Source organism: Leishmania donovani, chromosome 6 (genome assembly GCF_000227135.1).
Source record: "Leishmania donovani BPK282A1 complete genome, chromosome 6".
In the NCBI taxonomy this organism is placed as follows: Eukaryota; Euglenozoa; class Kinetoplastea; order Trypanosomatida; family Trypanosomatidae; genus Leishmania; species Leishmania donovani.
This window is the reverse complement of record NC_018233.1, coordinates 171,734-182,562: the sequence shown is the minus strand read 5'-3', so window position 1 is coordinate 182,562 and position 10,829 is coordinate 171,734. Positions and strand designations below refer to the sequence as shown.

Genomic DNA, 10,829 nt, shown 5'->3' with positions numbered 1-10,829 from the left:
CGGCGTGGCGCTCAGGCTGCCCCCCACCAGTGGTCAGTGTGAGGGCCGTGCGGGGTGCGTTCGAGCCACGCTGGCACTTCGCCCATCACATAGACGGTGTGCAGGCGTGTGCACGGTCGCAGGTCGCCCCGACGCAACGCCATCCAGGCCCTCACCGCCGACATCAGCAGCGATGCATCGCGCGGACCTCCGCCTACGTCACAGACACCTGACCCTGTCACACACCAGAGGCGAGTTCGGCATTCGGCAGGCATAGGAGGGGAGGGGAGGGGGGCTGCTTTGGCTTCTCCCCAGGCAGAGAGAGTGGGGCTGTACTGGAGCCTGAGACAGCACGCACTGAGAGGCATGTGTGTGTGTGGTGGGAGGGGGGAGGGGGGTTGGTGTAACCTCCCACGTCATCGAGGGCGAGAAGGCGAAGCATTAAAGTAAAGGGCGACCAGCCACGTGTTGACGCACCCGCGACGGCACGGCTGTGCACGAAGATGGAGGAGGAGCAGAAACAGTCTCCTCAGCAGCGGCGACCAGACGCCATCAAAGGCAGGCCGACCCCCGCACAGACACGCGCCTGCTCTCTCTCACGCATGCGTAAGCTCATATGCGGAGCTCTGCCGTCGGTGTGTTGTACGTGTCTGTGCACGCATGATGAAGGCGGGGATAAGGCCCCTCGCCGATCGAGGAGACGGAACGAGGGTGAGTGCATGGAGAGGAGAGGTGGGGGTGGTGCGGACGTGAGAGAAATACGCAGACATGTGGAAGGGGGAGGGGCAGATTGGTTGATAGTAGAGAGGCAGACACAGAGCAAGCGGAGGAGAAAGAGGGTGCCGTATACGCACACATAGAGACAGAGACGGAGACAGAGAATCAAGCAAGCGTGTCAACAGAAAAAAACACCTGTGTGCGTGTGTCGTCGTCGTCGTCGTCGCCGCGATCGGCGATTCGTCAAGACGGTGACCGGTGATAAAGCACATAATATGGAGCAGCCGGCGCAGACCCGTACGCAGGGAGGAGGAGGGGGCGCACACATAAACGCACATTCGCCGAAATTCTCTCTCCTGCGTCCTCCGAAACCCTCACCCTCCTCCCTCTCCCCCGTCCATCAAGTCCGCCCTTTGGCGCTCACTGGCCTCCTCAGATGCTTGTGATTCCTGCTGCAGCGGTGTACTGCAGGACAAGTCCGCTGATTAGCTGCCGCGCTCTCCAGTTCACACGCAGCGTCGTGTTATCGAGATGCAAGTTCGTGAGCGGCGCCGTGTCATGCGCCAGCAGCCACTCCTCGATGCTGTCACGGTCGTACGTGAAACCGTCAGCGGTCTGCACCGGGTCACACATCAGTGTGCGCTTGATAGGGCAGAACAAGTCCTGCGCGACCACAATGCGTGTTATTCGTGGCGAGGGAGAGGCATCCGCAGAGGGCGTGTCTGGCATCATCGTCGTCGTCGCTGCCGGCGCATCAGCCTTCGAAATAGACTCCGGCAGCGGCGCGTTCCCGGAAACCTCGACCCGGCCATCCGGGTGCACCAGCAGCACATGGCACTCCGGGCTTAGCTCCTGCAACGCCTCAGGCAGCCGTAGTGGCGGCGGCGGCAGCGGGAATAGCAGCTTCACAACTCTTCTCAGCAGCGGCACACGGCGGGCTGCGGCGAGGAGGTGGCGCCTTCGCCACACAAGGCCGACACCGGCGCCAACGGCAAAGTTCGCTATATACACAGGGAGGAGCTGCAGGGAGGCGGCGGGAGCGAGAACGACGTCGTGGCTGTATGAGGACGACGACGACACGGGTGGTCGCCACACCTGCCCCTCCAGCAGCGCCTCTGTCACACGGCCGTTCTGCGCCGCGGCCCGCTGGCGCGCCTGCCGCAGCACGAGGTCCAAGGCGTCCGTAATGCAGTTGGACGCAGCCGTCGTGAACTGCTGCGGGTCGCCGTAGTAGGAAAAGCGAAAGCCGCTGAGGGCGAAGACGAAGGCGTTGCCGCCACACAGATATGCACGCGCCGGCTGGGACTGCGCTCGCGGCGTAGCAGAAGCTGGGGAGGACAGCAACGAAGAATCGGCTGCGCGAGTGCGTGGCTGCAGCGCTGCTGTGTTTGAGGGCGACAGCGGTGACGCGTATACCTGCTCCCCCTCGGCGGGGCTAGTCCGCTGGTCCGGCTGCGGCTGCAGCGCCACGCGGCACAAGCGGTACAGGAATTCCTTGCCGCCTAGCCGAGAGAGGGCTGAGAGCGCAAGCTGCATCCGCTCGCTGAAGGACAGCGACAGCGCCTCTCGAGCTGTGGTCGCCAGCGGCAGCGCCCGCAGCTCGCCCATGCTCGTCAGTGCCTCTACCCAGTACGTCTGCAGTGCAAAGTTGAGCCCGGTTGACACGCACGACGCGACGAGCAGGTCACGCCAGCCGCTGTGGCGTCTGCCACTGCCTCCGATGGCGTTGCCACCACCGACGCTGCCGCTGCCCCAGCTGCCGATGCGAGTACTGAGGTAAGTGACGATGGTGTCAAAGAGCATGCTGCCGCTCGCGTGAATCCACGTGGAGGTGAAGCTAGTCACAAGGCGCACGAGAAGCTCCGCCACCGCTGCTCGGCCGTTCCCGCCACCGCGCGCTGCGGCAGCTGCATCCCTGAGCGACGCGCGCTGGCTGCGCTGGAAAAGAAAATACGTCCACAAACGTGTCGGGTACGTGACGAGGGAGACAAGCACCTCGAGCGACTGATGGTAAATACGCTGCCACGACGCGCGGAGCGCTGCGTCGTAAGCTCCACTGCTGCTGCTGCTGCTGCCGCCACCGAGGAGAATACCGTCGCTGCTGGAGCCCGGAGGTGTGTTCTTGATCAGCTCCGCAAGATGTGCGGCGGCGGCGTCGGCAGCGGCGCTGATGCTTGAGCCCAAATAACTGCTGTTCGGGGCACCGTCGTAGACGCCGCGCCTTCGTCGCCACAGCAGCAGCCGCGGCACGTCCATCACCTGCGGGAGAGACATTGATAAGTGCAGCACCAGGGAGGGTGCGAGACGCGTGGCGCCAAACATGGAAAGCCAAATCACGACCGGGAAAAGCTCATCGCCGAGGACGGCGCATAGGCGCGCCACGGCTCTCGAGACGAGAAGTGAGTTCATTGTCTGCATGACTGAGAAGACGGTGGCGGTGATGCGCGTGGCGGGAGAAGAAACATGGAGACAGCCGTGCGCCAGACGAGCTGAGGAGCAAAGGTGGTTGGCGGTGGTGGAAGGCGGAGGCAGTCCTCCCCCGATCGGCACAGCTCGCAGACCCACACACACACACACGCGCCCACGTACGTACGTCCGTGTGTGTGAATACTGCGTAATGAAGCGCGTACAGTGAACCGAGACACACCCACTCCTACAAGCCGCGAGAGACGGCACGAAAGACAGAGAGCGAGAGAGACGGAGTTGAGCAGCGGAGCACTGAAAAGCACGCACCGAGAGAGAGACGCCTCTTGATATGGGGTGGGCGACGCGCATCATGTGTCTTGGTCGTGGTAACCATCAAGAACGTACTTGCGCGCTGGCCAGGGAGCACGAGGGAGCAGCGCTTCACAAGAGAAAAGCTGGACGCACCGCGGGCAAGGTCCAGTCCTCTCCAACGGTGAAGGAGGCGCAAGAGGCCCCCTGTTCCCCCTCCCTCATGAGCACCGCTACTCATCGAGTCCATGGTCGTATGTGTCTGTTCGTGTGGGTCTGTGGGGGAGGAGGGGGGCCTCATCCACCTCTGCGGATGCTATTAACTTTTCGCATTTAGGCTTGTGCTCATGCGTACCTCTTAGAGCGGAGTTACACGGGGCGTTACTGTGAAGGCCGGTGAGGAGGGATAGGCGAGCCAAAGAGGCGGGGGTGAGGGATGGGGTTCAGGGCGAACACAGCGGCTGCACATCGACCAACCCCAGCTGACCGCCGCCGTTTCCCAGCCGCCCCTCCACCCCGCCCAAGGCGGCCAGCAGCGCTGCCGCGGCGGTGTTGACGTTCAGCGACACCTCTTTGTCGCGGAGACGTGCCAGGCGGCGCAGGTTGTGCTGGTGCTTATCGAACGCCTCCGCTGAAGCCGCGGATGCGACGGCGGTGCTGTCAAGGGGGTTGGAGGAGAGCTGCACGTCCGTCCCGCCCACCGCGGCGTCGACAGCGCACGTCTCTGGTTCTTCCTCGTGCGACGCTCCTTGCATGTTGGTGCGCGTGTGGCGCAGACGCGCCTGCCGTGGAGAGCGGATGTGCGCCACATGTGTGCACCACTGCAGGAGATCTGGCGGCAAGCCGGCGTCCTCGTTACCGAGCAGCAGCACGCGCACAGCAGGGAGACACGAATTCGGCTGCTGGGCAAACAAGCGCACGTGGTCGCTGCCGCTCTCGACGCTCACCTCGGACGGCGCCGACTCGTCGGAAGCGGGAAACTGCAACGCCGGAGCGCTCTCGTTCCGGTCACGTCGCTGCGCCCTCGTGCGCGACACCACCATACTCGCAATCACTTCCAGCCCGCTGGCACCGGTGATGGACGACGACAACGACGGCACCGCCGATGCCCAGACCTGCCGCGAGGCCCGCAGGAAGGCGGCGGAGGATGTGGAGGCCTGATACACGCGCAGGTGCTCCAGAAAGCCCGTGCTTGTGCGCGAGACGGCTGCCGTGCAGCTCGCGCACTGGCGGCTCAGAATCACATGATCGACCCCGAAGAAAAACGCGGTGCGAAGGATGCCCCCGATGTTGGCGGGGTCGACGATGCGCTCGAGGAAGAGCACCGTGACGAGGCCAGCGGAGGCGGCAGCTGTGGTCTTTGCCGCCGCGCCCTCCGCTCCCCATATCTCGCCGAGGTGTCGTATCCGCTGCGGCTTATACGACGACGCCTCCAGAACGATGTTCTGGTTCCGTCGCTCCCCGCAGAGCTGCACCAGCTCCGCGCGTGGCACGAACCGCACAGGGACATTCAACGATTTGGCCAGGGCAGTGATGCAGCGCACCGCCGTGTAGCGAGAAGGAATCACCTTCTTCCTGCGAATGTGCCGCCCTCGCCCTGGGCAGTGGCTGTGCTTGTCCGGTCGGGACCCAGGATCGGTGCTGTTCACCGCATCATAGGCGACGGCATCGTCGGCGTTGGAGCCGCCCAGCTCCTCTACGCCCTCTCCACCCTCCTCGAGGCTGAAATCGCGAACGTACAGGCACGCGAGATGCGCGCGATGCGGGTGAAGCAGCGACACAGGCATTGCGGCCGTTGACGACTGATGAGCGTCATGGAGAGCAGTGGAAGCTGCAGCTGTAGCTGCAGAGGCCGAGCCTGGTGTGTCTGCCGTTTCTTGGAGCGGATCGGTCTTCTGCTGTTGCTGCTGCCGCTGCGCCGCCACACGCAGCGTGTTCAGCACCGAGTGGACACCGTAGAGGCGATCGTAGTGAGGGGGAGGTGGCTTTGGGATGGGGCTCCAGCGGTAGCCGCTAGACTTATTGTACGCCAGCAGGGGCCGCGTGCACCGCAGCACGAATGCGGAGGTCTGAGCAGCCATGCTGCACGTCCCGCGGCGAGGAGGTTGTGACGTGGCTGTAAAATGGTGATGGGAGTGTGACGGAACGATGCGTCGACGAACACACACACGAGTCTCCGCTCCTCTTCTCGCCGAAGAGAAAGTGGGAGCGAAGGCCCGCAGTGGGGCAGTGGTGCGAAGCGCCATCCGTCAACCGCAGATGTGCGCGTGCAGCGAAAGTCATACAACAAGCCGCAGCACCGTGGCCGATGCAAGATGGAGATGCGCGTTGGCACACATACGTAGAGAGAGAGCGAGAGAAAGAGAGGGTGGTGAGGGATGGCGAGGAGACGGACATGTGTATTGTGTGTGGGGGGAGGGAGGACAGAGCCGCCGCATCCTCAAGGCATCTTGGTCCACCGCCTCACCCCCACCTCTTCACTACCTCTTGAAAGGTCGACGCACCGCGAGCCTGACGGCCGTCCTCGCCACGCTGGCGTAGAGACCAGGGAAGAGGAAAGAGGGCGGTGCCTGGGGTCGACACGGGCAGGAGAGAACACAATTTTGGAGGGCAAGAGACACGCCGCATACGCGGCGAGTTCGGTGAGTCTCTGACGACCAGCGGCAAAAAGAGACACCCACCCATACATCCACTTGCAATCAAACATGCACGCGAGAGCAGTGGCGTCGACCTCCATATGCGCTTCATCACGCACCATTTCCCATCCCTGACGTCATCGCGCGATGTGGTTCACGATGGATGGCTCGATCGCGGCCCCTTCGCTTCACGGCTTACGCCCTTCGTTCTTGGAAGAGTGTGAGAGGTCTTTGCCGTTAATAAGCGTCGTCGCCTCCTTCCTGTCGCCCCCCCTCCTCTCGCTCCCTCTCTCTCTGCGTGCGTGCGTTTTGGTACTTGACATCTTCTCTACTCGAGCACATAGCCATCACTCCTCCCCTCCTCCCCGGCTCTCCGTCACACCCACCCACACAGTGTATGTGAGAGAGGGCAGTGGCGGGTGCGACGCGCAAACAAAATGCCAAGCCTGCGGGGCGGTGGTGGGCGGCGAAGGTTACGGCGCTGCCTCCGCGCAGCAGCAGACCCCGGTGCAAGCGCACACACACACATACAGGAGTCGCGCAGAAGGGTTGGACGCAGGAGCCGACGGCGACGGTGCACCTGATGCGCCATACCGCACACGTGCGTTCATCGCGGGATGCTCTTGGGCATCAGCGTAACGTAGTTCTGCAGGATGAACCGCCAGCTCTTCTTGTACTTGCGCATGATCTTCATGTTGAAACGGGACATCATGTACGCCATCTGCCCCCGCTCCTTGAGACCGTAATAAGTAAGGCGGGAGTGGTGGTCCATCTCCTCCATTACCTGCAGCCGCCGCTCCTTCAGAAACGCCGCCACGTCCTCACCGCCGGCAATCGTGCGCGCCAGGGTGAAGCAGTCGGTGAAGCTCTGCGCGTCGGACACGTCCACCGCGTCGAAACACGAGCCGTGCGCGGCATGGGCGACCTTGATCACGCGGCCGCCACCCTCCGACCAGTGCGGCATCAAGAAGAGCGGCGTGCGGTAAACAAGCGCGCTGGACTTCGTGAAGTTCTGCTGCAGGTGTGTGAACATCGGCCGAAACATCGTGTGCGATATGTACCCTGGCACACCCGACGTCCAGTGCATGACAACATCGTCCCAGAACAGCTTCGTGCTGGTGCTCTTCAGCCGCGGGTCCGCCGTGCCGTCAGGGATGGTGAGTGTGACGTTGTAGAACAGCTTTGTGGCCATCATCGTCGGCCGCACCGTCATCTTGGCGTCGCGCGGCGTTAGAATCTCGACAATCTCCTGCGAACCGGGCGTGAAGCGCTTCTCGAACTTGCCAAGCTCCGGCAGCGGCGGCACACACAGCTCCATCCACCGCACGGACTTGCTGAAAGTATCGCGGTACTTCTCCGCGTTCTCCGCGCGCGCTTGCAGCTCTTCGTTTGTGATCGTCAGCTCCGGTACCAGCTCCTGGTTGCGTGCCGTGCAGATGACGCCGAGGTAATCCTGCTGCAGACCGCTCGTAAAGCGCACCCGCACCCCACCGCTCTCGAGGGGCTCGAGGCCGCCCTTGTCAATCTGAGGCTTCGGCAGCACCATGCAGCTGTGCGCGCCGATTCGGCACAGCGACATCAACGCTGATTCCACCTTCAGCCGGTCACAGCAGAAGAACGTCGGGCTCTCGCCCTTCTCGCGAAACTCGTTGAGGTCGATGTCGCACATGTCGTTGCCGACGTGGTCGAACGTGAGCACCCGCCCAACGACGCTGCCAGACGGCACGGAGACGTTGAGCACGTCGCCCATAAGCTGCGTGACGGACGGCGTCAGCACAATTGTGCCGCGGTCGAGGTCGTTCTGCGACGGATGGTGGGCGAGATCGCATTCGAGCCCATGCACGCGCAGGCAGAGCGCCATGAACGGCGCCATCAAGCCGTCGCCGATGACTAGATACCGACCTTGAGAGGTGAGATCGCCGCCTTGCTGGATGTAGAAGGCGAGCTCGCCGCCGCGGCGAGCGCCGAAGGCGGTGAGGGCGTGGCGGCCGTGCGCGCTTCCATGCGGGGTGGACGGGTGATGCGGGTCCGCCGCCAGGGCAGAGCCTTTCCTGCCACCTGCAGCCATAGCGCGGCTGCCGTACAGGGCCAGGCGGCGGCGGCGCTGCTCATCGACGCTCGCCGACGACGACGCAGTGGAAGAGGAGGAAGATGCGGCAGCAGCGCTCGCAGTGCTACCTTCATCCACCACGACCGCCTTGTCGTGCGGAGCCGGTGCCTTGCGCGAGGCCGCCGCTGTCGTCGCGTCGGTCGCAGTCGTCTCTGCAACAGACATGGACGTGGCGGCGGCGGCGGCGGAAGAACTGGATGAATAGGGCTGTGGCTGCTGCTCCGTCGCAATTCCATTGGTGCCCTCTGCCGCCGTTGCCCACGAACGCCGTGGTGAGTCGGGTGTGTCCTTGTCGGCTGCCATGTCGCCCCCCTGCTAGACAATATACTTACTGCTTATGTGTGTATGTGCGTGTGTTCGCGCGTGAGGATGTCGGTGCGTGTTTGTCGCTCGCCAGTGGAGCGATGGTGCAGCAGGCTTACGTGAAGATTCACTACAGGGGGGCGTCGACGACGGAGAGACACCGCACGCCGCCTAAGAACGAAAAGGAGAACACCATGGAAGTGAGAGGGTGGCCATTGAAAACCGTATGCGCGGAGAGAAGAGAGGCGAGCAGGACAGCATACACATGCATGCAACGAGCAACGGTGAACGGCGTCGAGAGGAGAGGGAGGGAGGGAGAGGGGGTCGGAGAAGGAACTCATGTGCGGTGAGCCGCCCTGTCACCTGCGCACTGTTTGGCTCTTCGCCTCCTCTTCCCCTCCCTCTCTCTTGCTCGCGTTGTGGCCGCCACCGCCGTTGTGCGGTGCGATGTTGCCGCTGTGCTGCGGCTGGTGCTCTCCAACGTGCCCCATTACTCTTTTTGGTGTTCCTGTTCGCTTGTGAGGTGGTCTCCGTCTCGCCTCCGCGTCCCCTCCTGACCCTTCCAGTGCAACGGGCCATCAGGGCGGGAGAGGTGGAGGCACAAGAGGCTGCTCATCTGCCAAGCATACAACGAAGGGATAGTGGCTCGAGGTTGTGTGTGTGTGTGTGTGTGAAGAAGCTCCGCCGCCTCCTGCCCTCTGTACTGCACTGTGTGTCCCGCACAGAGATAGAAAGAGGCGCACACGTACACACCGACAAGTAGGACGCTGCCGTTGCCCCGTGCCATCCGACGCATCCCCCATCGAGTGCATCAGTGTCGCCCCTCCTGGCTCGACCTGCCATCAGTCATGTTGTCCATGACCGCAGCACCCTTCTCTGCATCGCCGTCCTCCATCGCTGCAGGCATGGAACAGTCCACGGTCTGCCACTCGTTGGAAGTAGCCGGTGATGATGCAGCCGATGTGACCTGCGACACCGCCGCCCCCGCGTTGAATGCCTCGCACAACCACTTCACCACCTGAATCGTGTTGAGGTCCTCGCCGTCGCAGTACGGGTTCGTCATTGGGAACTCGCCATAGTACGCAGCGTAGTTGTGCTCGACAGTTGCGACGATCTGCTGATAGTGACGACATGGGTACGCCTTCATCAGCGAGTAGCAGTGCGCCTGCCAGTAGGTCACCGGAGGCAGCACCGCCTGCCACCGCTGGCCGCTTGCCTCGTACATCGCCGCCATCGCCGCGTTAGTACTCATCAAGGCCGAGTAACGAGCAGAGTCGAAGGCACACTTCTCCAAGATGCGCGCCGCCACGTTCATGCTGCGGGTGCATTGCGCTAGGAAGAGCTCTTCGTCGTACCCGAGGGATATACGAAGTCGATTGCGTAGGCGCCAGTCCGGCTCTTGGTTGACGTCCGCGCCGGTCTCCAGTGCATAGGGAAGGTCCCTCTTCGCCGCGCCGAGGGCGAGCTGGATCAAGCTGCGATCACGGAAGATGACGTCGACACGGCGGGTGTGGGGCACCACGTCGCAAATGCCTAGCACCCCCTGCAGCCTACGCGCGAACTCGCCGACGCCAGCCTTGGCGGCTGCATCGTCACCGATGCCTCCACCGCTGTGTCGCGCCCCTGCGCGCATGAGCTCCTCTGGATCCGTGCGAGCGTCGTTCACAAGCATGTCGCACTGGAAAGCATGCTGTGCCTTCACGAACGCTGCCAGCTGCGCATCGGGGCCGAGAAGCTTGCGAATGGCGTCGTGGACGACGAGATAATGGTTGCGTGGGATGTGCGGCATGACTTCACATACGGCGTGACGAGCTATACGTATGTCCGTGTGCGCGTGCGTACGCGGCCGCCTACGCACACGCTGAGAGAGGGGGAGAGAGAGAGGCGGGTCCTGTTACTGTTGCCCTCAAGTGTCGTATCCCTCCTCTGGCCTCCACGTGTCTCGCCGATTCGCAGGTTGACTGGGCCTGTGTGGTTGTGTGTCTCGGGCCAATCAAGTGGCGAAACGAACGCTATACTGGCGTGGTGGCGGCCATCGAGGAGTCAAAGCAGAAAAAAGAAATGAGGTGGAGAGAGACGCGTGTGTGGAGCGGAAGCCTTCCAGCAGCAGCACAGCAGCAGCGTGGGAAGGCAGGCACAAGATAAGAGGCGACACGCCGCCCCCCTCCCCCACGTCTGGCATTGCAATCACAGCAGCACACGCACGCACGCACGCACGCACCCGCATACGCAGTGGGCGACCCAACCCATCCCGCTACTTCGCGCGGGGCCCGTCTCGCTTTGCGCTGCCTTCGCTCCACAACGGAACGCAGCAACACAGACGCGAGAGGGAAGAAGTGTCTCACTGCACCGTGCGCGCGCGCGCGTGT

The 10,829-nt window shown here is 63.1% G+C and overlaps 4 protein-coding genes across 4 annotated transcripts; all 4 read right to left on the bottom strand.

Annotated features, from left to right (window-relative positions):
* Positions 1-1,128: 1,128 nt before the first annotated feature.
* On the bottom strand, positions 1,129-3,114 carry LDBPK_060530 (hypothetical protein, unknown function; the record flags this gene model as incomplete). Its single annotated transcript, XM_003858311.1, has 1 exon — positions 1,129-3,114. One exon carries the CDS (start codon positions 3,112-3,114, stop codon positions 1,129-1,131), a length of 1,986 nt encoding a protein of 661 aa, XP_003858359.1.
* A 740-nt stretch (positions 3,115-3,854) lies between these two features.
* On the bottom strand, positions 3,855-5,492 carry LDBPK_060520 (hypothetical protein, conserved; the record flags this gene model as incomplete). The annotated part of the gene is made up of 1 exon (XM_003858310.1): positions 3,855-5,492. One exon carries the CDS (start codon positions 5,490-5,492, stop codon positions 3,855-3,857), a length of 1,638 nt encoding a protein of 545 aa, XP_003858358.1.
* A 1,162-nt stretch (positions 5,493-6,654) lies between these two features.
* LDBPK_060510 (hypothetical protein, conserved) lies at positions 6,655-8,115 on the bottom strand (the record flags this gene model as incomplete). Its single annotated transcript, XM_003858309.1, has 1 exon — positions 6,655-8,115. The coding sequence occupies one exon, from the start codon at positions 8,113-8,115 to the stop codon at positions 6,655-6,657; it is 1,461 nt and encodes a 486-aa protein (XP_003858357.1).
* Positions 8,116-9,271: 1,156 nt separating this feature from the next.
* Positions 9,272-10,249, bottom strand: LDBPK_060500 (hypothetical protein, conserved; the record flags this gene model as incomplete). Its single annotated transcript, XM_003858308.1, has 1 exon — positions 9,272-10,249. The coding sequence occupies one exon, from the start codon at positions 10,247-10,249 to the stop codon at positions 9,272-9,274; it is 978 nt and encodes a 325-aa protein (XP_003858356.1).
* Between the last annotated feature and the right edge of the window lie 580 nt (positions 10,250-10,829).